This window comes from Heterocephalus glaber, unplaced genomic scaffold (genome assembly GCF_053883595.1).
Source record: "Heterocephalus glaber isolate CG9 unplaced genomic scaffold, H.glaber_assembly_v1.0 deba00000331, whole genome shotgun sequence".
Lineage (NCBI taxonomy): Eukaryota > Metazoa > Chordata > Mammalia > Rodentia > Bathyergidae > Heterocephalus > Heterocephalus glaber.
The window spans coordinates 65,387,105-65,414,807 of NW_028258142.1; the positions used below are offsets into that span (position 1 = coordinate 65,387,105).

At 40.3% G+C, this 27,703-nt stretch overlaps 1 protein-coding gene and 1 long non-coding RNA gene across 2 annotated transcripts; one reads left to right on the top strand and one right to left on the bottom strand.

The window, feature by feature from the left end:
* Nucleotides 1–25,525, top strand: Ndufv2 (NADH:ubiquinone oxidoreductase core subunit V2). Its single transcript, XM_004853225.4, has 8 exons — nucleotides 1–171; nucleotides 10,618–10,683; nucleotides 12,265–12,327; nucleotides 12,411–12,527; nucleotides 15,325–15,493; nucleotides 17,550–17,659; nucleotides 19,671–19,747; nucleotides 25,370–25,525. The coding sequence occupies exons 1-8, from the start codon at nucleotides 61–63 to the stop codon at nucleotides 25,461–25,463; spliced, it is 807 nt and encodes a 268-aa protein (XP_004853282.1). The 5' UTR covers nucleotides 1–60; the 3' UTR covers nucleotides 25,464–25,525.
* On the bottom strand, nucleotides 23,336–27,683 carry LOC110350863 (uncharacterized). Its single transcript, XR_002397784.2, has 2 exons — nucleotides 27,335–27,683; nucleotides 23,336–27,032 (listed from the first exon to the last, which is right to left on the bottom strand). It is a non-coding gene; the product is annotated as an uncharacterized LOC110350863 (long non-coding RNA).
* Between the last annotated feature and the right edge of the window lie 20 nt (nucleotides 27,684–27,703).

Consider the following 27,703-nt stretch of genomic DNA (forward strand, 5'->3'; position numbering starts at 1 on the left):
AACCCAGCAGCCCCCTTGCGTCCCGACGCGCTCTGGCGCGCGCGCGCGCGCGCGCGCGCCATGCATCCTCGCGCGCTGGGCGCGGGCCTCCGGCCTGGAAAGGGGGACGGCGTTGCCGCCATGTTCTTCTTGGCGCTGCGGGCTCGGGCTGCCGGCCTCACCGCCCCGTGGGTAAGGAGGCTGCGGACAGCCCAGCTCTGCTGCCGTCCTCCTCGGGCCTCGCTTCCTTCGCGGCGGGCGCCGGCGGAGCCTGGGCGTGGACGGCCGGCGGCGGGCGAGGACGCTGCTGCCTTGGTCCTGCGGCGCTGGGCGCGGGGCGCGGGGCGCGGTTGCCGGGTCCCGGGAGCTGTTCCGGGCCCAGAGACGCGCGGCCCGGCCCGCGTTTCCGGCTCTTGTGCTTTTCTGTCGGAAGCGCTCGGTGCATAACTCCGCCAAGCCGGCTATCAAGGGCACCGCGGACACCGCGCCCGCTGGAACTCACTGGGGTCTCCTGGGCTTCCGAGGCCCAAGTCCGTCTCTGCGAAAGGCTGATCGCAGAGCGCGAAACACTAGGGTTAACTTTAGAATGGAGGTGTCAGGAGGGACGGGGCAGGGCACTTGCTGGGAAGAAGCCTGGTTTGTGGTGGTTTGGTTTTCTAGCAGTGAAACAGGACGAGTCGGTTCTCAGCGAGAGAGGAGCCAGTGTGTGTCAGTGTGGACCGTGTGGGTCCTGGAGTCGGACCGGACTCGGGGTCGCACGGTGGCTTCACTGCTTCGGCAGCTCGGTGACCTTGGTTCGTCCTTGTTTTCTTAGCTATACAAAGGCGTCGTCCCGCTTGAGTTCAGTCGAAGGTGCTACGGTGGCCCGTGTACTGCTGGGTCCCCTGACACTGGATGACAGTAGTGGTAGGTGACACGTGGTGCTTGTTTTCAGTGGGCCAAACACTTGAGTACCTGCGTTTTACATCTCTTGCGGTTGGTACTCTTTTTTTCTTCAAGACAGATTAGAAATGGATTTGAACAACCCTTGCTCTGGCGGAGTTGTTACTTTTCACGTAAAGGGAACATTAAGACACAGTGTAAGCTTGGCGTGGTGGTGCACGCCTGTGATCCCAGCACTCAGGAGGATCGGAGGATCGCTGCGAGTTCGAGGCCAAACCTGGGCTACCTAGTAAGTTCAAGGCCACCCTGAACTACATAGGGAGCCACGATTTAAATTAGATCTGAATGGAGCCATCTAATCTGGTTTGAAGATGGAGTAAGATTTTTCCTGAAAACAATACTAACAGAAGGGATCAGGGGATTCTAGGTGACAGGACAATATGAAAAAACATGGTGCCAGGAAGAAGGTTGGTGTGTATGAGCCGCCAGCTCTCCTGCTCGAGGTAGAAGGGGCAGGAGTGTGTCCTACTGAAGAATCTCGCTTTATCTTAATTTGAGGCAGTGAGGAGTCAGCAAAAGGTTGTAGAAGAGGCATAGGATCAGGTTTCCATTTGGGATAGATGACTGGGTAGGACCAAGGGCAGAGTGGGTTTGGTTGGAGGCAGAAGCAGGGAGGGGGTGGAAAGAGGCTCGTGCAAAACCCTGGATGAGAGATGTTGGTCGCACCTTGTGTAGTGATACAGGAAAGGGAGAAATAAGCACCCGGATTTGTTTCGTTTTTTGAGGTAAAAGGTATACATTGAGAAGCAGTTTTAACTAATACAAGAAAATTTTTATAAATAGCTATGTGACCAATTAAATATTTGACAAGTGTGTTTCTTTTTTTTAACCGCACAATATATTGTAGGAAAAATAATAAGAGCAAATAAAATAAGCTCAAAAAATAAAATCCATAATCTATTTTGATTCCAAGTTCCTTTTTTTTTTTTTTTACAAAAATCAGGAGGTATTATACATTTTTGTAGCCTGCTTTTCCCCATAATAACATTCTGATCAGCTTATCAGTAAAGGTTTCTGTACTGTCATTTTATTTTTTTTTATTTTTTATTTTTTTATTTTTATTTTTATTTTTGGTACCGGGGATTGAACTCAGGTGTCCTTGCGCTTGCGAGGCAGGCACCGGAACCACTGAGCTAAATCCCCAGCCCTGTACTGTCATTTTGATGCTGCATAGCATTGCTACGTGAGGATGCCCTGTGTTTACATGACCAGGCCCACCTAACCTTTCATTAATTGTGGGAGATCAGAATGGGCCCAGAAAAATCAGGAAAAACCATGAATAAGCTATAATTTTGAAAGTTCTTACCAAAGAGAGATTTTGACCATGTACATTTTCAAAGAAATTGCCTAGTCTATTACAGTAATTTCTGCATTATTGGCTACCTCCAAGTCCTTCCAACCAAAGATTTCAACGCCAAGTTTTAAAAATGCCTAGGGCTGTGAGTGTAGATTACTATCTGCCATTTGCAAAGCCATGGTTTCAAGCCCCAGCACTGCCAAGAAAAGGAAAAGAAAAGCAAATAAAGCCCAGAACTTAGTACTATCAATTGTGACCTTGAGCCCCCCTTTTTTCCTTCCTGTAAAGTGGTTTAAAACCTTATAATAACTGTAATATAACTGTAATAATAGCTGTAATAACTGACTAAAAACTATGGATAATGGAGCAATAGATTTAGGCTGGGCATATTCCTTCCTTTCCTTTGTAATTGTCCATGGTTTTCTGTATTGTTGATACCACTTTGCAACTCCTCACTGCCTCATTCCCAAGCTACTGCATTTAGTTTGGTAGCTGAAAGGGTTGTGGTGGGATTTTCACGTGTCAGTATGTTTTCTCCGTCATCGGAGATATTTTTCCTTGTATCCTTAACCATAGTTATAGATGTCTTGAAATTGTCCAATGATCGGCATTTCCCCCCCCCATTGAAAATGGTTTATGCGCCATGCTGGATAATTTTGCATTGTATCTTGGAGATCCTGAATGTTTTCTTCTTTCAAAGCCTAGCCTAATATATTGTTACAGTTGCTATCTGCCTCCCTTGTTTTAGTTCCCTGGGGCTCTTACCTATACCTATTTTGACATTTCTTTTCATGGCTCTCCCACTTTTCCTTGGTGGTGGTTGTCTTGCTTCTGGGCAGCGTAAACCACTGGCAGTACATGTGGGACTGTCCCACTGAGTGGCTTTTTATTAATTTTATTAGTAAAAAGACCAATAAAAGAGGTTAGATCCGTTTGTAGCACAGTGAATGGTACGGGGCGGGGGTCAGACCTGCAGGTACTGTGTGTTCACACTGGTAAGGGTGTTAGGGCTGTATGTTTTCTTTCAGTTTTAGCTCCCCAGCCTGAGACAGATGCCTGCCTTCAGGTTAAAAGATCTAGAGAAAAAACAAAAACAAACCTCACTGGCTGCTTCTGGACAGTTTCCTCCTGTGTCTGCTTGCTTTTGGTTGTTCTCCAGAAGGTTGTTTTTTTGCTTTTAAATATTTCCCCAAAGTTTGTCATTCCTTTTCATTGGTTTTGCTTGATAATATCTACTCGGCCATGCAAGGAGTATGTCACCTTCAGTGATGGCATTTTCTTTCTAGTTTTTAACATTTTGTGGGATGAAATGTTTTCCCGTTAGATCAAAGATTCTTAAACCTATTTTGCAACATCTCAAAGGATGTTCATTTTGGCTCAAAAACTCAGAAGAAATTATCTTTCTCAATGTAGAAAAAAGCCCAAAACATTGTGTACATTGTATACCACTGTATCCTTGCCTAAGGTGGTGTTACATTCAGATGAACCCATCCTAGGTTGAAAATTTAAGTGGAAACCTATTGAACACCATAGCTTAGCAACACAGGACCTTGTAGAGTATTGGTTGTTGCCTCTCGAGACTGAATGGCTGTGTTTGCTTGAAAGTCCTGTTGCTGTTTTGTTTTTAAATCTTCCTCTCTGAAGTTGCTCAAGAGCACTAAGGGAAATTGCCATAAGTCTAAATTTGATAGATGCCACAATAGAAGGGTGTGGCAGTTTGACCAGAGACTGGAGTGAGTGAAAGAGATGAAGGCTCAGGGTTGTGGAGGGAGAAGAGGGGCCGTTAAACTGGTCATGGTGGATGAGTGGGAGCCGTGTTCCGGTATAGGCAGGGAGAGTGAATGCCTGGTAGGGTAGAGAAGGAATGGCCAGCGTGGAAAGGGAGGTGGAGAAGGTTCCTAAAGGCCTTGGCATATGTCGTACCACGGGGCCCAGGTTCTGTTCTGTAAGTAGCATTTTATGTAGGTGGATAATATAACCAGGTTGAGTACAGTACTGCCATCTTGCCCACTGTAATTTTAGTACAGAATTTCCAAGCTTGCTAGCAAGTAAAGACAGGGAAACGTAACCCTAAAATGACTTCTCTGCACAAGGAAAGGTTACCTTGTGGATCAGTATAATAGGCCTCCTCATTTGAACAAGTACTTTACACATCTGCAGATTATTTCTGGTAGAGAAGTAACTGGGATTAAATTGCAGAATTTTGTAGTTAATGATGGTGAGCAGAAAACTTTTAATTTTATCACAGTAGTAAAAGTTTGCAATCTTGAGGGAGGAAGTCAGGAAATTCTGCTTATAAGTTAAGGTTCTGAGCCATGATTTACAACATAGAAAAGTGATCTTACCATTAGCAGCATCAGTTTAGTGTGCTGTTACAGTAAAATCCAGACAGAATACTTGAAAATGGTAAATAGACTATTGGAAATAGAACATATCCTTTGCTTTATTTTAATTACTGTATAATACACACCGAGTACTGCACAGGTTTTAGTCCTTCACCTCCAGAATAGCATAACGAAGGTGGAAAATGCCCAGAAGATGGTAACTAAAATCCAGTGAGGGCTTTAGCTTCTATGAGGATAGACTGCCCGACAAGTGAAGGTGGGCTTGATGTATACATGTTAGAGATGGTCTAAAAGATAGCTAGCCCTTTTCTCAGTGGGCTGCCAATAAAGAAAAAGGGTGTTTTTCAGTTGCCTGACTCTGGTCTTGTCTTTCTCATGAGGTTACTGATTCTGTCAGTTTTGTCTGGCAGCTTCCTTGGCCCTTAAATTCTCCCTGCAAGATGTACCCTTTTATTTATTTTATTTATTTATTTTTTGGTACCAGGGATTGAACTCGGGTCCTTGCGCTTGCGCAGCAGGCGGCAAAACCACTAAGCTAAATCCCCAGCCCCCCTTTTATAATGCAAACTGTACTGGACCAAAGTGTGAGCTGAGCTGGATGGATCCTCAAGAAACCCGAATTGGGCCTAGAGCAACTTAGTGAGACCAAGTCTCAAAATTAACAATAAAAAGGCTGGAGATATATCTCAGTGTGCAGAGGCCCTGGGTTCACTTCTCCATATGAGAGAGAGACAGACAGAGACTTTTGATTTCTAATCTGTCTTCCTATATGTGGATGTGAGATGTCTGATGTCCTAAAATCATTCCATTAAGGTGATAGCCTTTGTTTTTTTTGCGGGGGGGTACTGGGGATCGAATTCGGGTCCTTGTGCTTACAAGGCAGGCAGCAGAACCTCTGCGCTAAATCTCCGGCCCTAAGGTGATAGCCTTTGAAGTCATGACCGAAGACAGTGATGGTCAGCCTTTTAGAGCTTTCAGTGATACAAACAGCCTGCTGCAGCATGTGGGCCACACGTTTGCCACCACTGACCTAGGATTTAATGTGAATTCTGCTACTAATTAGTGATGTAACTTGAAGATGTTTTCATAAGTTCAATCTTTAATTTCTCGAAATGTTACCCTGTAGAAAATTTTAAGAATTAAGTAATATAGGAAAAGCTTAGCGTCTGACACACTGCAGCTAATGACAGGTAACACTGGTACAGTGCTTCCTTCCCATGCGCCAAGCAGTGAATTAAACACTTTCCATGAAATGCTTTTCATCCTTTCACCAGCTCTGCAAAAGAGTACTGTTACTCAGGTTATACAGATGGGGAAACTGACTCTGGAGCTGGTTTTATCCCATTTGGTGGATTCTCTCTCCACATTTAGTATGTTTATGAACATTACCAATTAGATACATCCCAATTTAAGAGGTGTTAGAATGTGGAAAAACATTTTTTTTTAGAAACAGTGGTTTTACTGGTGCACGTTTAATGCTAGTCTTTCAACCACAACTCAGCAGGAGAGTAAGATTAGTTTGGTGACATTAGACAGGATGTTTTGGATTGAGAAGGGTCAGCTGAAGACAAAGTAATGCACAGACATGAAATAATGCCTGAAGCAGTGTGACAGGAAAAACTAAACACTATTCGTTGTTACAAACTTAAATCTTTTATATAAACATGCTGCAAAAAACAGTAAGCAAGAATATGTAATAGTAGGGCTGGGTGTGGAATCTCACATCTGTAATCCCAGCACTTGGGAGGTTGAGACAGGAGGATCACCTAGAGTTCGAGGCCAGCCTAGGTTATATAAGAGTTAAGGCCAACCTGAATTACATAGTGAGAATTTATCTCAAAAAACCACACATACACACACTGAGTAATTGTAAACAGGACAGATTCTAGAGCAGGCCCCCAAGGATATATGCTAGATGTATCACCAAGAAAAGAGAGCTTGGTTCTCCTCCCTAGGCAATCTCTGTTGCTGGTTTTTTATATCGTTATTAATACACATATTTTGATGGAAAAATCAGAACATGGAAGCTGGCATATTTCTGGATTTTACTGACTTTCTCGTTAAGCCATGTGCAGGGACTGAGATTTTGCTCCATCTGTAGGTTAGCCAGCCAACCTGCCAGAACTTCCTGGGTGGGGCCAGGGACGTCGGGGCAGAGACTTCACTCCCCGGCCCCTGACACTCAACCCCACAGGCAGGTGAGACCTGGAGCCGAAGCCTAGGTGGGTGCTGTGGACCCCAAAGTTGTCCGCTTTTGGCTGGGGTACTCTGCAGAAACCCCCGAAAGATGGCGTAGAGTAAGAGCGCCAGTCACGCCTCTGCTCAAACACGTGCTTAAGTCGGGATCAGCACTTTGGTCTCCTTTCCACTCCTTAAGTGAAAGGGAAGTTATGTGAATTTCAGAAACTAGGAAGTAGATGTTATTTTTCAATCATCTAAATTACAATTTCACCAGAAATATTCATAGCCTTATGTGGATATAAATAAAACATAATTATGTGCAAATGCAAGAAACTCAGTAATCTGTTCTGATGGTGACTCCTTGTTAAAGCCAGCTATAAAGCACAGTTTTTACTTGTTTATTTGGCTGGATTTTTTTTTTTGGTACCGGGGATCAAACTCGAGTCCTTGCACTTACGAGGCAGATGATGGAACCACTGAGCTAAATCCTCAGCCCTGGTTGGTTTTTTTTTTTTGAGACAAGATCTCGCTATTAGTTCACTGGCTTTGAATTTACTATGTGGCCCAGGCTGGCCTCAAACTCACAGCAATCCTCCTGCCTCAGCCTCCCAAGTGCTGGAATTACAGCCATACACCACCACGCCCGGCTAAAGCACAATTTTAAAAAAAATTTGTCCAGTTTTTGAAAAGCAGTTTGAGTGTTTTCTAGTTACTAAATGTTTATCCCGTGTCAGCTAATAATGCTTTAGCAGGTTCTGTAGTGCCTTCAAAGAAACTTCTACCTAAATTCAAAACAGTCCAATAAGAAAAAAAAGTCCCTGTTTCATAGGTACAAAAATTGAAGCTTAAAAATATTAAGCGACTTGTGCAGGGCCACAAAGTAAGTGGGAATGGTGGAGGCAGAAACAGACTGGGAGGACTCGCTTAGAACTTAGCTGCTCCCCTGTGTCTGAGGTTACAGGTCAGCAAGCAAGCACCTCCAGCACAGACAGTACACGGCTGCCTGGGCCTTAAAGACGTCTTCCGAGGGGCCTCCAGAGCCCACATTTTCAGCTGAAGTACGTGACACATCCTGGATTACTGAGAAAGGGATCAAATGTTGATTCAAAACCCAAGCTCTCTTAAGAAATTGTTGGTATTTAATTTGATATACAGGGAGATGATGTTTTGTTTCATATCCAGGGAATGTTTTATTTTAAGTGAGTTTTTTTAGGTTTGTATATCCTTGCTAAATAGGAAGTTCAAAAAATAGAGAAAAACAAAAGAAAATATTTTACATTACTTATTTTGTCTTATGATTTTATCATTATAATATAATTACAGCTTTCCAGCTCTTTCATTAGTGTGTTTAATAGGGATGATAGTTTATGTTTTGGGTTTTTGTGTTAACTCTAGAATTTTTAATTCCAGATGTAATTTTGGCACCAGTACATTTTTTTTTTTTTTGCATCATTTTTAGGACTTTTTTTGTCAGCTACATACTAGGGGTGATCAAAATACATGGTTAATGTTAAACATTTTTTAAAAAATAAAATACAATTTATTACCTATCAAATGGCAAAATTTTGTTTTATTTATTTTTGGGGGTGTTGAGGCAGGGTCTCACTATGTAGTTCAGGCTAGCCTTAAACTCATTGTGTAGTCCAGGCTGGCCCCAAACTCCAGGAGATCCTCTTGCCTCAGCCTTCTAAGTACTGGGCTGACAGGTGTGTGCCACCATGCCCAGCTCAGATGTCACAATTTAAAAATGTTTTCCATTAGTACATGTATGCAGTACATAATGACTATATTCCTTCATTGTGGTGAACTGGTTCATGTGCATAATACATGCCAATTCTTTTTTCCCCCTTCCTCTACACCTCCCCTAAATTTTTAAAAAATTTATTACAGTGAAAGATTCATTTCTATTAATCTGGTCAAAATAGCGCCTCCTAAATTCCAGCATACCTGTTCCATCATCCTTGACCCTTTCTGATCCATTGCTGGAAATCCTCTTTCGTAAGTGTCTTTATGAGGCGTCATCAAAAATACTTGGAATGCTGCCAGTCTGCACCATGGGCAGCCTCACAGAGACACTGGTGCGTGTGCCTGCATCTCACTCACCGGATCTGGCTCTTCCCCAAAGCCTAAATTACCATGAAAGGAAATGTTTTGAATCAATTCAGGACATTGAGTCAGTCCTGACAGCCCACTAAAGACATGAAAGAGGACTTCCAGAACTGCTCAGAAAGTGGCAAGAATGACGGGCAAAGTTTGTTCTAAGTAAGAACTAGTATTCCGAGGGCAATTAATGGTAATGTGTCTTTTACTGTAATAACTTTAACACCCACTGTATACTTCAGTCACACCTTGTACCGACACAAGAACATAGGCAAACAGCCCAGAGGACAACTTCTTTCTTCTCGGAATTTACATAACTCACTGTTTCTGAAAACAATTTAAAAAATATTCTCAGCTAAAGTGATGGTAGTAGTGATGGTCTTCTAAATTTTAGTTTCAGTTAATTTTTCAGAGCTTTTGGTGATACTGTTCTTCTACTATTCACTAGAAATTATAGCCTTGTTGTTTTTTTTAATCTTTGTCCAGGTTCTGCAGAGAGAAATTAGAGATAAGAGGCCTAACCTCATATTTAATTTCACAGATTGAATTTGGGAGAAATTGAAGGTTTAAGAACATAACCATCTCCTTTTTCAATGTGTCACTCTTTTTTTGGTACTGGGGATCCAACTCAGGACCTTGTGCTTGTGAGGCAGGCGGGGTGCCACTGAGCTAAATCCCCAGTCCTTGTGTCACATTTTTTAAAGAAGTTATATGAAAACATAAGGAATAGGGCTGGGGATTTAGCTCAGTGGTTACGCCGCCTGTCTTGCAAGCGCAAGGACCTGAGTTCGATACCTGGTACCAAAAAAAACCCCCTCAAAACATAAGGAATATAAACTCGTGTGTCCACCATGTGCCTAAGGAAAAGCAAACAGTTGAAGCCCACAGGGGGACCTCTCTGATTGTATTTCCCCACAATTACCTGGAAACATTTATCACGCCCATATTTGTACTTAGGTCTCACATTCTGTATCTGGGTACTTTCTTTTTGCTAAAGTGTTTTATAGAAATACTAATTGGGCTAGGGAAAGGGTTAAATATGTTACTGTTGTATTACTCTGTGGTCTGTTGGCCTTTGAATTGCCCAACTCTTTAGTCAGTTCCTGCTTGGTTTAATCTGGTACCCTCTCATCTGGTTCACAGAACTCAAAACTGTAGGACTGTGTGATGTTGAATTGCTTAGGGTGGGAGGGCAGTTGTAGAGGGGAGGAGCAAGAGCACAGAGAGCACTGCAGTGCAGTGCAGTGCAGTGCAGTGCAGTGGAGAGAACAATCCAGTTCTTTCCAAAGCAGTTGTGTGTTGTCCGCCTGCAAAGGATCGTAAGTGGCTCACTGAAGCCACCTGTGTGGCTGGAGTTTGTGAACTACTTGAGTAAGAAGGGTACTGTTGGCTCATTTGTTCAGAGTGCAAACATTCACAAAGGTCCACATTAAATGAAAGCTGGCACCCAGTTTGGTTGAGGCAAAAGTGAAATGTGTGATGTTGATGGTACACGAATTCCCCAAGTGCTAGTCAGCCGGGCGTAATTGAGAGGATGACACATCTCAGTAGAGCAGAGCTGCGTAGTGGTCATGCTTCTTCCACATGTGTGTGACCTTAGGCAGGTTAAGAGCCTGCTTTTGGATCTCCCTTTTTCTTATAGCTCCTGAAATGGAGAAGGGTAGTGGACTATATCTCTTAAGATTTTTTTTACTTATGTAACTTCATTGTTGTTTTAAATTATAAATCTTACACTTTAAGGGTTGTGATTAATCTTAAAATTTTAAACTTTAGGGAAGACAGATAAGGAATTTGCATAAGACAGCTGTGCAGAATGGTGCCGGAGGAGCCTTGTTTGTGGTAAGTAATTAGATCTCTTCATAACGAGAAGAGTTGGGAATTGGACTGAATCCACTAATATCTAAAATATTTTGAGCTGAGCGTATAGCTTAGTGGTAGAGCACTTGCTTAGCATGCAGAAGGCCTTGCATTCTATCCCCAGCACTGGGGAGAAAATACTCTTTGGTATATGCTGACCACTGTGGGAATTTATAGCTTATTGAATTATACATTTTAAAAGATGTGTGGTTCCATCTGAACCTCATTTAAATTGGCACCAGGGAAACTTTGAGAGTAAGAATTTAGATAGTTCTGTGGTGAAATTATTGTGAGCCTTAACCTGATTTTCATTTCACTTTGGGTTCTTTAAAAATCCGAGTCATGTCTCTCTGAAGGTCCTGAGGCCGTAACTTGGTAAATAATAAAATGGCACTAGTTTGAAAATCTTAGATTTTAGTACTGTAGTGAATGAATACATTAGCAGTTGATTTTTAGGTTTCCAGGCTTTAACTATAGGTAGAAGTCTGAACTTCCCAGCTTAATTGCACAGTTCAGAAAGGACTAGATAACATGTCCATGTTTTCTGACATGATGTATTTTCAGGGATCAGCCTAGTGTTTAAAGGTAATGTAGATCTGTATGATGATTTAGTTAGTGGTATAAGTAGTAGCTTCCTGCTTTTATCTCCTTTGTCTAAAACATTATCAGATTGGCTACGTATTTGAAGTTATTGTCCAGATTTTCCATATTGCTTCCTCTTGGTCATGTCCTTTTACAAAGCAAAACTGAGAGTTAGCTTATCAAGAAATTCAGTTCTGTATTTACCACACATACAAAACACTGATGTGTTAATCTCAGGGTGAGTCAATTTCCTGTTGACTTGCCATTTCTTGTCGGTTTTTGAAGAGAGCTTGCTCTGCTCTTTAAAGGAGAAGAAAGAAATAACCTTCTCCATGTTGCTGGTTTCGATTTGTGGAAAACAGACGGCACTTTTGTAACTCCTTAAAGTAGTGGGTCGTTTAACCTTTTTGGGTCCCGGATTCCTTGGGCAATCTGATACTGTTTTGGAAAATGTTCATGTGTTCACACTCCAAATTTTGTGTCTTAATTTCATAAGGCTTCCAATAATGGATAATATTTTGGCAACTGAATAAGAAAATCTTATTCCTAATAAAGTTGGATAACACTTATTTTGCTCTTATTTTGGAACTAAAGCTTCTTTAACATGTTCATGATGGGGCCAGTTCCTATGTCTGGCTGCCAGGTGGCTTGAACCACTGGTTGGTATGCGTATGGTCCCATACCAGTGATACAAGCCGCCCGATGGCACAGTGATGCGTGTACCACCTGTGGTCCAAGCTGGTGGGAATGTGTTCACCTTTCCAAAACTGTTCTAAAGCTGGATTTCAGCTAACTTTGGTAAGCACTCTCATCAACTGTATATTTTAGTCACTGTTTTTGATGGAAGGATAGATTGACATAAGTTGTGTTGGAATTAAACTGGAGAGATTAAACGGTTGGTAATAGTCTAGTAATGAATACTGTTTATTCACACTTCAGATAATTTTGATAGTTTCAGAAAACTTTTTCTTCTTTGTTTAGCACAGAGATACCCCTGAGAATAATCCGGATACTCCATTTGATTTCACACCAGAAAACTATAAGGTATGACTAAATTAACATAATTAACTTACAGATTATTTCGTATCTTCCAGATAGATAAACTTCATGCTTTTTCTTCTACACAGAGGATAGAGGCAATTGTAAGAAACTATCCAGAAGGGCATAAAGCGGCAGCTGTGCTTCCAGTCTTGGACTTAGCCCAAAGGCAGAGTGGGTGGTTGCCCATCTCTGCTATGAACAAGGTACTGAGTTCACTTTTGCCTTAGAAAAGAGGAGAGGTAATGTGCAGTGACTTCCTCACACAGTCAGTCTGCTCATCATGGGTGTCATCCTCTCCAAGTTTGTAGCCCTTCAGTCATTTATGTTTCCTTGAATTGTATTCATGTTTTTAATAATTTTCTTAATACACTGAACTGAAGTAGAGCTCTCTATTCTTGCTGAAAATATTGGAGGACTCATGGTGAAACTTTTTCTTTCTCTTCATTTTGAGGGAAATGGTCATAGTAAAGATAAAAGATCTCAGATGTGTTTAGTGACAACATATTCTGAAAATTAATGTACTGTTTCAACACTAGAATTACATTAAAAATCTCATAGTGAGTGTGAATGTTTTTAATATTTTGCATCTTTGGCTATAGGCCTTAACAAACGTCTATATAATATGTGATATTCATGTCACTTGATTATGCCACTTTGTAATCTACCTACAGAAATGCTATGGATGCCCCACTTTATATGAAGTTATTCTATATGTATTTTAAGATTTTTTTTCCAAATAGTTTTCAGCAGTAGTCCAAAGTTCAGGTTTTCTATATCCTGTTATTTCTACATTTGTGTGGTAATATAGTGTATCATTTACAAAGTGCCATACAAAAACCATATGTAATTTGATTTTTATGAGAATCCATGTTATATAATGTAATGCTAAGCAATGTTATATAAACTTGCGTCCTCATCAGCATGATGGTTTTGAATGAGGCTGAACTCTTCCAGTCACTGTGTTATGATCCCTAAATATAGAGGTGGGACTGAAGTCATTGCCATGCAGAGTGTTTTTTACTTGACCACAGATGCTGCTGCATTTTATTCTTTCATTTTCTAAACTTGACTTGCTCATAACTGTTAGGCCAGACCATCACCTTTCTTAGAGAATAGCAGTGTCCTCCATTTACATACAATAATCCCAAATGCAAATTTTAGATTTAGTCAATTGATCTTTTACTTGCGTTGCAGTTTCCTATTACATGTAGACCTTTAATAATTTTTTCACTATGAAAAAATGTTACAGAGCTAGTTTAAATACTGTTTAGTAAACATAGTTGGTTATTTTTTTAATAAATGTCATATTTCTTTGGAAGTTAATTTTCTTTAGAAATTAATACCCACTTTCTAAATAATTTAGGTATATGCTTCTAACCCTAGTTTTTGTTTCATTTTTTACAAAAATTTTATGTTTTTAATAATAGCATGCCTGTTGGAAATCTTGCAGAGAGCAACCTTACAGCAAAATAAATAATGCTAATATGAGAGCATTTAAAACATATTGTCCTACTTAGGGAGAGGCAGAAAATAGAATATAGAGAACAGAGTCAAGATTTTTTCCATTTTCCATTGGGACTTTTTATTTTTATCTTTTTGGTACTTGGGATGGAACTCGGGATGTTGCGCTTGCAAGGCAGGCGGCAGAACCACTGAGCTAAATCTCCAGCCCTTTTATTTTAATGTTACTGTTTCTCCTTCCCCCAACAGAAGAAATGCTCGACTTTAACAACAAAAAATCCAAAAGTTCTCTGATTAGTCCCTTAACAGTCAAGAAAGTATAGGGAAGTGTGTGGCAGAATTCCATTTCCAAATCAGACAATCTAGGCCTCGCTCCAGGTTTATTAAATCAGTATAGTGGTGGCATGTTTTTGGTAGTACCCCAGAGTCAGAGGCATATCCCTGGTTTACAACTACCAAATTAAATACCACAACTACTTTATCTTTCACAAGTGAGCTGTGATTAGATGTCTTTTGAGAATACATTTATTTTAAATTTTTGCTATGAGAAAGTTTAACCTGTTTGTCACTTGAAATGCCACTAATAAACTAATTTCATGGCAGACCACTGACACGTATATGTCAGCTACACACACACACACACGCACACACACACACACACTTTAAGAATGCCAGGTACAAGTCTTCCAACTCAGTAGATAATGATACTAGGTCACCTAGAAAGTTAGGATTAGAGTCATGGTAGTGGTACAAGGAACAGCCCTCACAAGCAGTGTGGAGGCCTCGTTTTCCGTATAGACTGGGCCTGAGTAGTGTGCTAAGAGGGGTCTGCACAGTCCTGAAATCCAGGATGCCAGACAAGTATTTTCTGTCATTTCTTTGCTGTACAAAGGATTAGGAAATGCTACTCTGTAAGGCCCAGCTCCTGTACAAAGTATTGTGATGTGAAATAGAAGCTGTGTCTTAGATTTTCTGGAGAGGCATGGTAGGAATACCACATCTTAGTTGCCATATCTAGATGTGGAGGTGATACGTGTAAAAAGTATGAGCTAATAGTGATGCTTGATTCTACCTTTTTTCTGTTGGCATATTTGCACACTATATATTACCAGTAACATCAGGCTATTTTGAAAAATTGGTGAAGAGTTAAACTTTCCTTTCTTGGTAGTTGATTGCTAAGTTTTTGTCATGTAAAGAATTTAAATTAAAAAATGTCAGCTAAAAAAATATCTCAGCTGAAATGATCAAAGTGTAAGTTCATAATACTGAAAGATGTAGAGAAAAGAGTACCCTTCTGAGCGGGTGAGACAGGTGGGGAAGGGAGGAGGAGGAAGTACTGGTGTTATGTTTAAGTGTAAGATGTTTGGAAAAATTGAAGGGTTTATATCACAACTACCAGATAAAAGTACATTTTCTGCTCTTAGAACTTTTAGGTTTTTACCAAATCGAGGCAGTTTTGAAATTTTTTAAAATAAAATATCCAAAGTTCAATTAATAAACATTGTAATTATCTTCTTTAAAAACTTCCTAATATTTTAGGTTGCAGAAATTTTACAAGTACCTCCAATGAGAGTATATGAAGTAGCTACTTTTTATACAATGTACAACCGAAAGCCAGTTGGGAAGTACCACATTCAGGTCTGCACTACAACACCTTGCATGCTCCGAGACTCTGACAGCATCCTGGAGGCCATTCAGCAAAAGCTTGGTATGAGATACATTGTATTTGTAACTGTTACTTAAAAAATAGAATTGTTTCTAAATTTGACAATTCTACCTAAGTTTTCCAACTTCTGCCATCTTACTGGACCTATACTTTGCCAGTAAAATTTTGTTTTGTTCTACTCATCTTTGTTTCTATTTCATGTTTGTCTCTAATTCTCAGCCTCAAAGCTGAGTTTTTAACCTATTTTAATCATGAATTTTATTTGTAAAGCTTCTATGAGTTTTAACTTCTTCATTGTTTAGAATATTGTTTTATAGTGTCCTGTGTTACATAAAAAAGTGACCTTTTTGTCCCATGTATTCCTGCAAAGAAGCCATAGAATAAGATATGAGCAAAGTAAGAATGGTTCCTAGGAAAAGAAATTTTAAAAGATCCTATAGGTTCCCGGCACCTGCCTCACAAGTGAAAGGTCCTGAGTTCGATCCCCAGTACCAAAAAAAAAAAAAAAAAAGTAAACATAAGTGAGCACTATTCCATATAAAACTGTGATTGCTGCATTTACATTTGTCAGATGAAGTAAAAGAAAATATCTTTTAATTCTGTTAAGTTAGATATTATAAAAAGTAATTGGGCAGTAATAAAGTATATAAAGTGGAAGTCAGCCCAAGTCCCACCTCCAAGGTATACAACATTTCCATAACTGTTTATAATGTGTTATAGATTTTACATTATTTTAATTACTCAGTGCATAAATGTAATTGTCTAAGTTTGCTTTTTGCACTTTATTTCTGGCTGTCCTTCCATAGCACAGTGTGTGTGTGTCTGCTTTATTTTTTAAATTTTTGGGGGTACCAGGGATCGAACTCAGGTCCTTGCGCTTGCGCAGTAGGCGGCGAAACCACTGAGCTAAATCCCCAGCCCAAAAATAATTTTACTTTTTTGTTTGTTTTTTGGTACCGGCGATCGAACTCTGGACCTTGCGCTTGCAAGTCAGGCGCCGGAACCACTGAGCTAAATCCTTGGCCCTGTCTGCTTTATTTTTTTGAATTGTAAATTAATCTGTAGTTACTTTCATGTACACATACCCTTGCATACTTGTCCTGTTTCAAACTGAGATTATGTATAAGTACAATTCCTGGATCAGATTTTATCATATTTTACTACTTTCCCTAAATACATGCAAGTACTACCCATTTCCCTCACCTTCTTAATAATCTTTGGCATCGGTAGTTTTCTGAGTCTGCCAATCTGGTACAGTGGCTGTAACATTTTTTGTTCAGTTACTACAATCAAAGTGAAAAGAAAACAGTCTGATGCACTGCTACACAACAGTAAACATTGGAGATGAGTCCCAAAATTTGATTAACTCCTGGAATGTTACAGTGTAATTACATAAAGAAGTCTTCTTTCTTAAAGAAACTTAATGCTTTGGAATACTTTTTGTATATAAAAAAGGGTGATCAAAAAACAGGGTGAATATCAAACCTTTAAAATTGTTATAGTAAAAGACATTGCCAAGAATGATGAGATGGGTGTATTCTAAGCAAGGGGGAGGGCAGTATTTTGAGGAGGATTAATGACAAAATGTCTTACTGTGTAAAAATTATTTTAAAAAATTTTTAACCTTCACTGTATTTTTGGATCATACACAGTGACCAAGCATTTACATCAATTTCTGTCAAATAGAAACATTACAGTGTGTCCTCATCCACCTTATTCACTGGATTTGGCACCGTCCAACCTCTGGATCTTCCCTAAAATCAAAATAACTAAGAAAGGTAAATGTTTTTAATTAATTCTGGTCACTGAGGCAGCTGTGACACCACAACTTAAGACACTCATGAAGAAACTTGCAGAACTGCTTCAGAAAGTGACAAGAACAATGGCCTAAGTGTGTTCAAAGAAAAGAGGGAGTATTCTGAGAAGGGTTAATGATAATGTGTGTTTACTGTAGTCAGTTTTTTTAAAGTTAAACATTCACCACATGGTCTGATTATACCTGTGCTTCCATAATACACTGAACTGCTTTCTCGCTCTTAAACCAGACTGCTGTTAAGCTGTAACCTAGTCCTTCACAGTGATCCATTTACATTTTTAGGAATAAAGGTTGGGGAGACTACACCTGACAAACTTTTCACTCTAATAGAGGTGGAATGTTTAGGGGCCTGCGTAAACGCACCAATGGTTCAAATAAATGACAACTACTATGTAAGTATTCCACTTAATGTAAACTAAAGTTCTCTGATGTCATATTTAAAATATTAATTCCATGTCCTGTAGATGGTGCTTTCTGACTTGTTCATTTAGACAAAATCATTAGCATAATTACCTAGTTGGTTTAAAAAAAAATTCTTTAAACATTTTTGTATCTTCTTCCAGAAGATGACTAAGGATTTTATGACAAAGTAGATCATTTACATATAAATAGCAGCAGCCCAGACTTAAGGGTTAACATTTTGCAACGTTTATTTCAGGTATTATTATGTCATTATTGTCATTGTTATTATTATTTGTAGAAATAAGCTGTGGGTATAGGTGAAGTTACCCAAATCCTATTCTGCCTCTTTCATCTCCAAAGATATCCATTATTAATTTAATGTGTATTTTTTTAATACATGTTTTTAAACTTTTTATGTATGAACCCATACTAATGTTATGTTGCTGTTCTAAGAATTTTAGATTTAGTAGTACAGTGTTAGCTCAGCTAATGAACTTAATTTGGTCCATGATTTTGGAAAAGGCCATGTTTGTGTTTGTGTGGGAAAGATGGCCGAGGTCATGTTTGTCACCTCATGTAGAGTTTGCAAATAAACAAAACTTTGTCAAACACTTCTGTTTGTGAACAATGTTATTTGCAAACAAAAGTGTTCATGAACCAAGGCACCACTGTACACCTTTGTAAGTACTGCTTTAGCTGCACCTCGTGAGTTTTGATATTTCTTTTTCTTTGACCTAACTATATCATGATTTTCCTTTGTGCTCCTTTGTTAGCTTTTATCACTTAAGGATTCATGTATGGAAATTCTTTAGTTGTTCCTACTGTGATGATAGATTCTTTAATATGTTCCTGCTGGCTTAAACGCCACCAGTGATAACATGCATAACTGTCCCATCAGCTTTGTATCACGGGTTGGTATTAACGGATCTAATACCTTTATTGGTCTTTTGACTAATAAAATTAAAAGCTGCCTGATGAGACAGTCATACATGTACCACTGACGGTTCAAGCTGCCTGGCAGCGAGAAGTGAATTGTGGCTCCTTCGTGAATGTGTTAAGGAGTTTGCTTTGCCTCTCTTGTGCCTGGAAGTCCTCCTCCTACTGCCTCAGAAAGTTTATCTCCTTACACTGCAAGCTTCCCTCCACTTCCCCAGGGCAAGGTTTCACATGAGCGGTGCCCTGTGAGGGTCAGTTTAATGTATAAGTTTTCCCTCACATTGAGGGCCTAGCTTTGGGGGATCTAAAGCTGGATGGTCTCTTTAGACTCTTTTGTGCTGGGCTTGGGCTTTGTCCTTTGTCACTGTAGGCTTTTAAACTCAGAAGCCAAGTTTGCTTGGTCTTCCATTTGTCTCCCCAGGTTTTCATTGGGTTTTGGACTCCAGACATTTATTTCTCAATTTAAATGGGAATTAAATAATCAAGGCTTTGTATGAAGTATTGTAAATCTAAATACAGTAGCCTACAGGTGAACAGTCAGAAATAAGAGATTCTTTCAGTTAGTAGTAGTTAGATCTTTATAGATTAAGGAATCTACTTATAAATTAGTATAACTACTGATGCTAATTACTATTTGTACTTCAAGAATATAGCATTTATTGAGCTTGTGCCTTGACACTGTTCTACTTCATTTTCTCATCTAATCCTCTGAACAGGTTCAGGTAGGTTTACAAATAAGAAATAAGCTTGAAGAGTCTGAATAACTTGTCCAAGAGTACTGGTATTAAGTGGTGGAGCCAGGGCTCCAGTGCAGGTGCTTCACATTTAGCACTCTAGATTCTTCCTCAGCTGTAGCTCATCATATTACAATGAGTGGTATGTGCTGTGTATTGGAGTTCCTCACTTGTTGCTCTCTTGATAACTATGTTCGGAGCTGAGAGACAAACTAATTGGTATAGGGGATTTACACAGATTTCAGCTACTATACTTGATTTAAAGGCCAAGAATCGATGCACAGAATTCTATAGTAGGAAGTAATTTCAATGACTGCTATAAATTTTTTAGGAGGATCTGACATCTAAGGATATTGAAGAAATTATTGATGAGCTGAAAGCTGGCAGAATCCCAAAACCTGGGCCAAGGTATGCTTACATTTATATATAATACAGCTTTAATGGGTTAACCTAAATTAATCTTATAAATCTCTAATTGGGAAGAACTTTGGATAATATCTAAACCAACTTGTCTTCTAGGGAAATCTTTTTCTCTAAAATCCTACCAGATAATTATCTGATATGTACCTAAATATTTGTAAAGGAAAATTTACTAAGCTATTTTGTTCCTGCTAGAAGGTTGATCCAAAGTCTGTCTCTACTTTCTACCGAAAGATAATTTTAATGCTTCTTCCAAATAATAGCGCTTCTGTTACTTGAAATAGCGATCCTGTCATCCCCATATCTTTGGGTCAGATTCAATATTCACAGTTCTTCCACTGTGTTTTCTTATATGACCTAGTTTTGGTCTGCCCTTCTGTGGGATTTCTAGTTGGCTTGTGACTTCAATGTGGTACTTAAATTAATCACAGTAAAGTCATATGCCACATGATGATATTTTGGTCAACAACAGACCACATACACAGTGGTCATCCCGTAAGATTATAATAGAGCTGAAACATTCCTGTTAACTTAGTATTTTCACTATTTTTTTAAAACATGTTTAGACAAACAAATGCTCAAAATTGTTAAACCTGCCTTTAGTGTTCAGTGTGGTAATACAGTCTAGGTTTGTAGCCTAGGAGCAGTCAGCAACACCATACAGCCAAAGTCATTTATGTACGTGCACTCTGATACACACAGTGACAGTCACCTAATGATGGATTTCTCAGAACATACCTTCGTCCTTAAGCAACACGATTGTATTCGAGATACGTACTGAGTAAGATAGAACACTGTGGGACTGCCTCCTTTGTTCCACATATGACACATATCATAATTACATCAACTCTCCTTCAGACACATTACGCAATGAAGTGCACTCATGGTCAGAACACCTAAGTCTTTCTCAACTTACCCACTCTTTGTCCAAGATGCTGCCATCCTATTGTTGTGCTCTACCTATTTTCTTGCTGAAGACCCTATTCCGTAGCTAAATGTTCAGAGTTCTTTTAATACTAGCAGCAGTTTGTATGGTTATATATAGTTGTAACCCTCCTACAAGTATTTTTTTCTGTTTGTTATATAAACCTTTCTCTCATTTGTAGGTTTTAGTGGCCATATAGTATTCTGAAGTTTAGAACAAGATATCATGTGTTTTTTCCCTGTTTCAAAATAATTTTCCTAATTTTTATTATAAATAACAATTCCTGAAGTTGAAGTCAGAGGGTATAATGTGATTCTGTAATTTGCTCCCTAGAAATATACATCCATTATTCTGACAGACTTACAATCCTATTAAATGAGAAAATAAGATCAATACAACATAAGTTTGGAAAACACTAGCTGACCCCTACTGACAACTTCTAAGAGACACATAACCCTGAATCTATATGCATACATTTGCTTGAAGAAGTTTGGTATTTGCTTTCTAGTTCCTAACTTTCTTGAATTACACTTGCAGTGGTGTTTGGTTGGTTGGTTTTTGTTTTTATGGGATTGGAGATTGAACTCAGGGCCTTTGCACTAAGCTACATCCCACCCTCTTTATCTTGAGACAGGATCTCCCCAAGTCAATAATTTGCCCAGGGTGGGGGCAGGGCCTGAATTTTCAATCTTCCTGCCATAGCCCCCAGAGCACTGGATTACAAGCATGTGCTACCACACATATCTTATATTTGCTTTATCAGGAGGTAAAACCATATCACTGTCTTTGTTGGCAAATGAAATGAAACTTTGTCATTTAACATTGTGGTATCTTCCTGGGCCAGTGGTCCTATTCCTTATTCTTGTTTAAAATTCTGACTCCTGCTGTCTCCCCCAAAGTGTGCATTTTATAGTATTTTCCATAGGCTTCAGATTCTTTAGTGTTCAGATTTTTTTCTTAACCTGTAATTTCTTTCATATTTTGGGTATTTAAAAAAAAATCTTATGTGCAGATTTCCCTTGTGAAATCTAGTTAGGTTCTTTAGATGGTTCCCTTTCTTCTAATTAGATATTTATAATTCTGTAGTCATAATTCTGCTTAGAACTTCTTGCTTCCTTTCTTGTGAACCCTGATCTGTGGTTCATAGACATTGATCTAGTACTGTATTTTCCTGCCACAAACTGTAATACTTTGTCTACTTTATTATATTACATTACGGACCCAGTATTCATTTCTTTTACCAAAATGTCAGTTACGAACAAGATAAAGTTTGTGAGTGTGCAGTAACACTTGTGGTGGCGATAAATATCTGAGTGATAAATGCTATCAAGAAAAACAAGGCAGCATAGGGGACAGAGAACAGGAGTAAATTCCATCTGGCAAGGCCTTTCTGAGGAGGAAGCTTTGGGGTCACGGTCTGAACGAAGAGCTAGAGGGAACCATTTAAAGAGGGGGAGGAGGGCCGGGGATTGTAGCTCAGTGGTTTCGCCGCCTGCTGTGTAAGCGCAAGGGCCCGAGTGCGATCCCCGGTACCAAAAAAAAAAAAAAAATGAGGGGAAGGAAAATACTGGGGAGGGTATTGGGGCTTTGAAGGGACGGGAAGAGCACAGCGCGGCTGCAGCTGGAGGAGCCTGCCGTGGGCCCTGTGTGAAGGAACGAGCTGTTCTTGGGAGCTTTCAGCCGGCGTCTGGTGAAAAATACCGTCCTGGAGCTATGTGGAGAGTAGTTGAGAATTTAGCGGTGTTGTTGGACTGAGGAGTTAAGAGTGTTTGCACCATTCTGGTTTGAGCCTTTCCGTGATTCCTTTAAAATGGAGATGTGGGCTAGGTTAAGAAAGGTTAAGATTTGTGTTTAGTTTGTGGTGGGCATGCCTGTTGGACATCCATAGCAGAGTCCTCTCAGGTACCTATGACCCTGGGATGTAGCAGATGAATTAAGGCTGGGTGGTCGTTCAAAGTGTTCGGGTCTAGGTAAGACTGCCACGAGTCAAACTAGAATTCCTTTTTTAAAATAGGTACTCAACATTAATAACAACATTAATAAGAAAGTACCACGGTTAAGCATTTTTAACATGAATAATAATGTTGCTTATCGATAATTCATTATATTTCTTCATTGGGATTTTGTCCACAGTGTAAGCTAGAGCCTTTATTAGTTTTGGTAAATGGAAAGAAAATATTAAATGGTGGTAAGATAATACTCATTTTGACTTTATATTTATGTGCCAGGATTGCTTTTATTTTCAACGTAAGGCACTGAAAGTAACTTCTAAGCCTGCTTTCAAATTACTGATTAAATTAAGATAGAAGCCATAATTAAGATAGAAGTTGTTTTCAGTAAGGAGTATAAATAACATCTAATTTATATTTCATATTGAGTTTTATAAAGATATCTTAAAATATGCAGAATTCTGTCTATTCAATGTAAAAACAGGTTACTATGGGGCCGGGGATTTAGTTCAGTGGTGCCATGCCAGCCTGGCAAGCACAAGGTCCTGAGTTCAATTCCTCGTATCAGAAAAAAAAAAAACTGAGTAACTAGGCTACAGTTCTAGCACAGTTGTTCTAGACACTTTGGATTTTTAATACACAAAGTAGGCAGTGGTTCTGCTGCCTGCCTCGCAAGCACAAGGACCAGAGTTCGATCTCTGGTACCATTAAAAAAAAAAAAAGGGACCATGATGGATGTATCTCAGTAATACTAAAAAGATAAGTACTAAACTTTCATAAAGTAGTACTTTTAGTACTTTTCTGTAAGCCATAAAAATTCACAGAAAGGCCATGATTTCCAAATGCAAATATGTTAAAATGGTACGTATGTGTACAGTGTTAGAATGGCTAATACACCACATTTACTTTTTGAATTTTAATGAATGAAGGTAATTTATAGGCAGCATTTTAAGTATGCAGTATCAAGTCATTTTGTTTAGTAAGTGATTAGATGACTAAACAGTTTTATAGACTTTACAGTATTTTAATGTGCGTTGTATGAATGGCAGAGAAAGGTTTGCAGACAGACATCCTGGACCACCGGAACTCTTTTTCTTTAAAGTATGTTGGAGGATTGCTTCACAGAGCAAGCTTTAGGAAACTTTGGGTCAGATTATTTTAAAAATTACTTCCATTTATAAAACTCCAAAATCCTTCTAAGCGCTCATGAAGTATGTATGATTCTTCCATTTGTTGCTCCAGAAACTTCAGTGTGTATAATCTTACTTTGTATTGGCAAAGAAGATATCAATATTAAGGAGCTTATTCATTTAAGCCCCATATCCAAAGTGGTAAGAGGCTTTGATACCAAATGCTTAGCTTTCAGTAGACTTCTAAAGTGAAACTTTTACATCACATTCCATTCTGACATTTGAGGAAGAGAAAAGTAGGTAGTGGAAGAAATTTGATGGAGAGGTAGCTGAGCTTTAACCGACAAGGTCCTATAAAATTAAATCAGAGCAGCAGGTATACCTATTATTAGTTGATACTTAAAGATTACAATGCCAGATGCTGCTTGATTTTCAAGTTAAATATTATTTAGCCACTTACCACATTAGTTTTAGGTTCTAATAGGAAGTACACAGTGACTTTTTGATCTGGTTTTTATAGCAAAAAGATTGACAATACAAATGTTACTAATTTCTGACTTTGTAGGCCTTATTTATTACAGTAAATTACTTGGTTCCTTATATTATGTACTTATATAATATATATATATTATATATATATAGCTTGAAAGATCTTATAAATGATTATGTGATGTCATTTTTCATCCCTGCAACAAAAGTTTCATTTGAGGGCTGTAAGGAACAGACTTTTAGGGGATTGATGACAGAATATGAAGAGCCAAGCCAGAAGGGACTGAAAAGATACAAATTAAGTTAGTTCTTCACTAACTCCAGGGCAGGAACAAGGTAAACCACCAGAGACAGGGAGTGGAGGGGTGAAGCGAGGAGCAGGCGCTGAGCTGGGCTCCCGCCAGAGGTCAGGCAGGACAGAGGTAAGAGGCTACCTGGGAAAGTGTGTGGGGTGAAGAAGACAGGTTCTTCCTGCCTCTCCACTGCCTCCTAATAGGTTCCCCCACTGGCACCCCTTTGGGTTTTTGTTCTCTTTATGGCCCTAGATGCCAAATGGTCTGCAGTCTGTTTTTGTGGACTGAACCCAGGGCCTTTGCATTGAGCTATATGCCCAGATGTTTTTTATTTTTCTGTTTTAGGCAGGGTCTTGCTAAGTTGCCCTGGCTGGGCTCACACTTGTGATCTTCCTGCCTCAGCCTCCCAGAGTGCTGGGATTGCGGGGTTGCACCACCATGCTCAGCTTTGCTCTGCAACTTAAAAAAAAAAAAAAGTAGCCTTTACAAAGCAAATACAATAGAGTTAGGGTTCACTGCTTCTAAGGGACAGTCTCCCAATCGCTCAGATTACTCAGGGAATCCAGCGTCTATCTAAATGCAGTGTACAAATAAATGTGTGTTTTCTTTGTAGTCATTGTGACAGCCTATTTCAATCCAACTAAAATTCCAATCCAAGAAATAAGAGAGCCCCGGTTTATTAAAATAAAGTTGGACGTCTTCTGGGTCATACAACCTGCATCTAGGGACAGGGGGAACAATTACTTAATGAGCTGTTATAATAATTACAATTTTAACAAATGTTAGTCATCACATAGTAAATATAGCATTGCTTTTCTTTCCAGGAGTGGGCGTTTCTGTTGTGAGCCAGCTGGAGGTCTCACCTCGTTGACTGAACCACCTAAAGGACCTGGGTTTGGTGTGCAAGCAGGCCTCTAATTTACACTCTGCTGTAAATATGTCGCTGGAGAAATAAAGTGTGAACCTCCTATCTACATAAACTTTTTTATTATTTGGTTATCCTGCTCTGTGTGCACCCTGGTAACCTGGCAAGTTGCAGCTGTAAATATTATGTCCACTTGACAGCACCATTTTACAGTTGTCTGCTATCAGTGGCCACGAAGACATTATGTGATCAAGTTAACAGTTACCTAGTGTCACTTTTACCAACGTTAGGGTGTTGTGAAGTAAAACTTCTGTTGAATTCAAATACACTGTTTTCCCATCTTTAGCCACAGAGAAGTTCTAAGTTAACATTATGTTTCTATAAGCTTTATATATTTATATTCCTTTAAACATTTTAATATTTACAGGACACAATTGTTACTCTATTTCCAACTGGTAAGACTTGAAGCCCATTGTAGGTATAATAATAGGAGGTAGTTTTTTCTAAAAGCATTTATCTTTTTTACAAAGGTACAAAATCCTTAGTCTCCTCGGCCTTCTAACACTGTATATATACAAATGGAAGAAATCAGCATAATCATCAGTTGAAGATTGTTGGACATGCAAATAAATTCTCAGTTGCAGGGCCATTACAACTTACAAGAAAGGATGAATGCGATTGTACATTACATCCAGTTCAAGAAACAAGCTACAATACACTCCTTTTGTAAACAGAGAAATACAGCCAGCTTCAACAATTGGACAAATATAAACGAATCCCATTATTTCAGGATTTATCAAAGTCCTTGTTTGGCTCGTGCTTGACACTAATTGTTCATCAGTAAATATGGTGCCTAAAAACTGATTATTATTTGCACTGTAGGGGGCTCAAACCCAGGGCTTCCTGCTTGCCAGGCAAGCATTCTACCGCTGAACTACACTTTCAGCCCAAGATTTACTAAGTCTTATATGTCCTTAAAATGTACGTTTTTTTTTTAATCTTGAGAGAAGTAATTTTTCAAAATCTTAAAAGTATGTGCTTTCCACCTTAGTCTCTCTTGACTATTTTTTTTTTAAATGTTACATGATGCATATTCTAAGTTAAACGTAACAATATTCCACCTCTAGCCAAAAAGGCTCGTTTACTATTCATATTGAACTCAATGATCATAGGTGGGAGAAGTCTAGGAAATGAAAAAAAAGAAAAATCCTGGTCTTTATCGTAGGCTTCTGCTTTATAAAGTAATTTGTTGGAACTCAGCTTTCCTGAAAAGTCTGACTGTCGAATGGGAGCCCTCATATCAGTGACATAAAGGACAATCTGACCTAAACGTGAGACTGCACTCACTAATGCGCAATTGGACGCTGAATTTAGACCCACAGTTGCTGATGAGGGAGCAGGTGATTTACTGCGGAGTACACACCTCCCTGGGTGGCTGGGCAGGTACAACTGCTACAAGTTAACCTCTACGTAGACAGATAAAAAGTATCCCGGGCCGGGAATTTAGCTCAGTGGTTCCGTCGCCTGCCTTATATGCACAAGGTCCGATCCCCGGTACCAAAAAAAGCATTCCGAGAAGGTGCCGTGGCCCTGTAGGTAGCAGTTCCCTGGAATCCTCCATCCTGCAAGTGGAAAACGCACTGCAACGTGTAAGGGATGACGGGGGCCAGGTGTGTCGCGCCGTCGCGGCTGCAGGTGCACGGTCCGTGGGGGGGGACGAGGCCCACCTAGCGGCACCGGGCTCCGTGCAGGTGCGGCCCGCAGGCGCAGTGCACCCGGCCTGACCCCGGAGGAGAGGCCCGCGCCCCGCCCCGGAGACCCCGCCTCGCCCGAGCCCAGCTCGAGGCGGCGGCCCGCGCGGGGCCGCACGGGACCGAGCTCAACCTCCCTCCACCGGTCCCTGCTGGAAGCAGCGTGTGAATACCCTCTGTGGAGCCGCGTCCCAGCGCCGCCATTTCCACAAGCTTCCAGCTGCCGCCGCTTCCGTGGCCGCCACGGGGCCCGATACGGCCTCCGCTCTGAGGCTGCGTCCTCTCGTTCTCTCCGCGCCCTCCCAGGCCAGGCCGCCGCTCGGGCTTCCGGTGCGGGCCGGCCCACAGCGGCCTCCCCCGCCTGCACCCACGAGGGGCGGGGCGCTCACAACGGCGCGACTCTGCCGCCGGGTCACGTGCGCGCGCGTCACGTGCCGCGCCACAGCCAATGGGGGAGCGGGGCCGTGCGGGGAGCGAGGCGGCTGTGGTGAGGGACGGACCGCGACCGGAGATGTTTTCAAGCCCGGCCCCGGTGGTGGCGG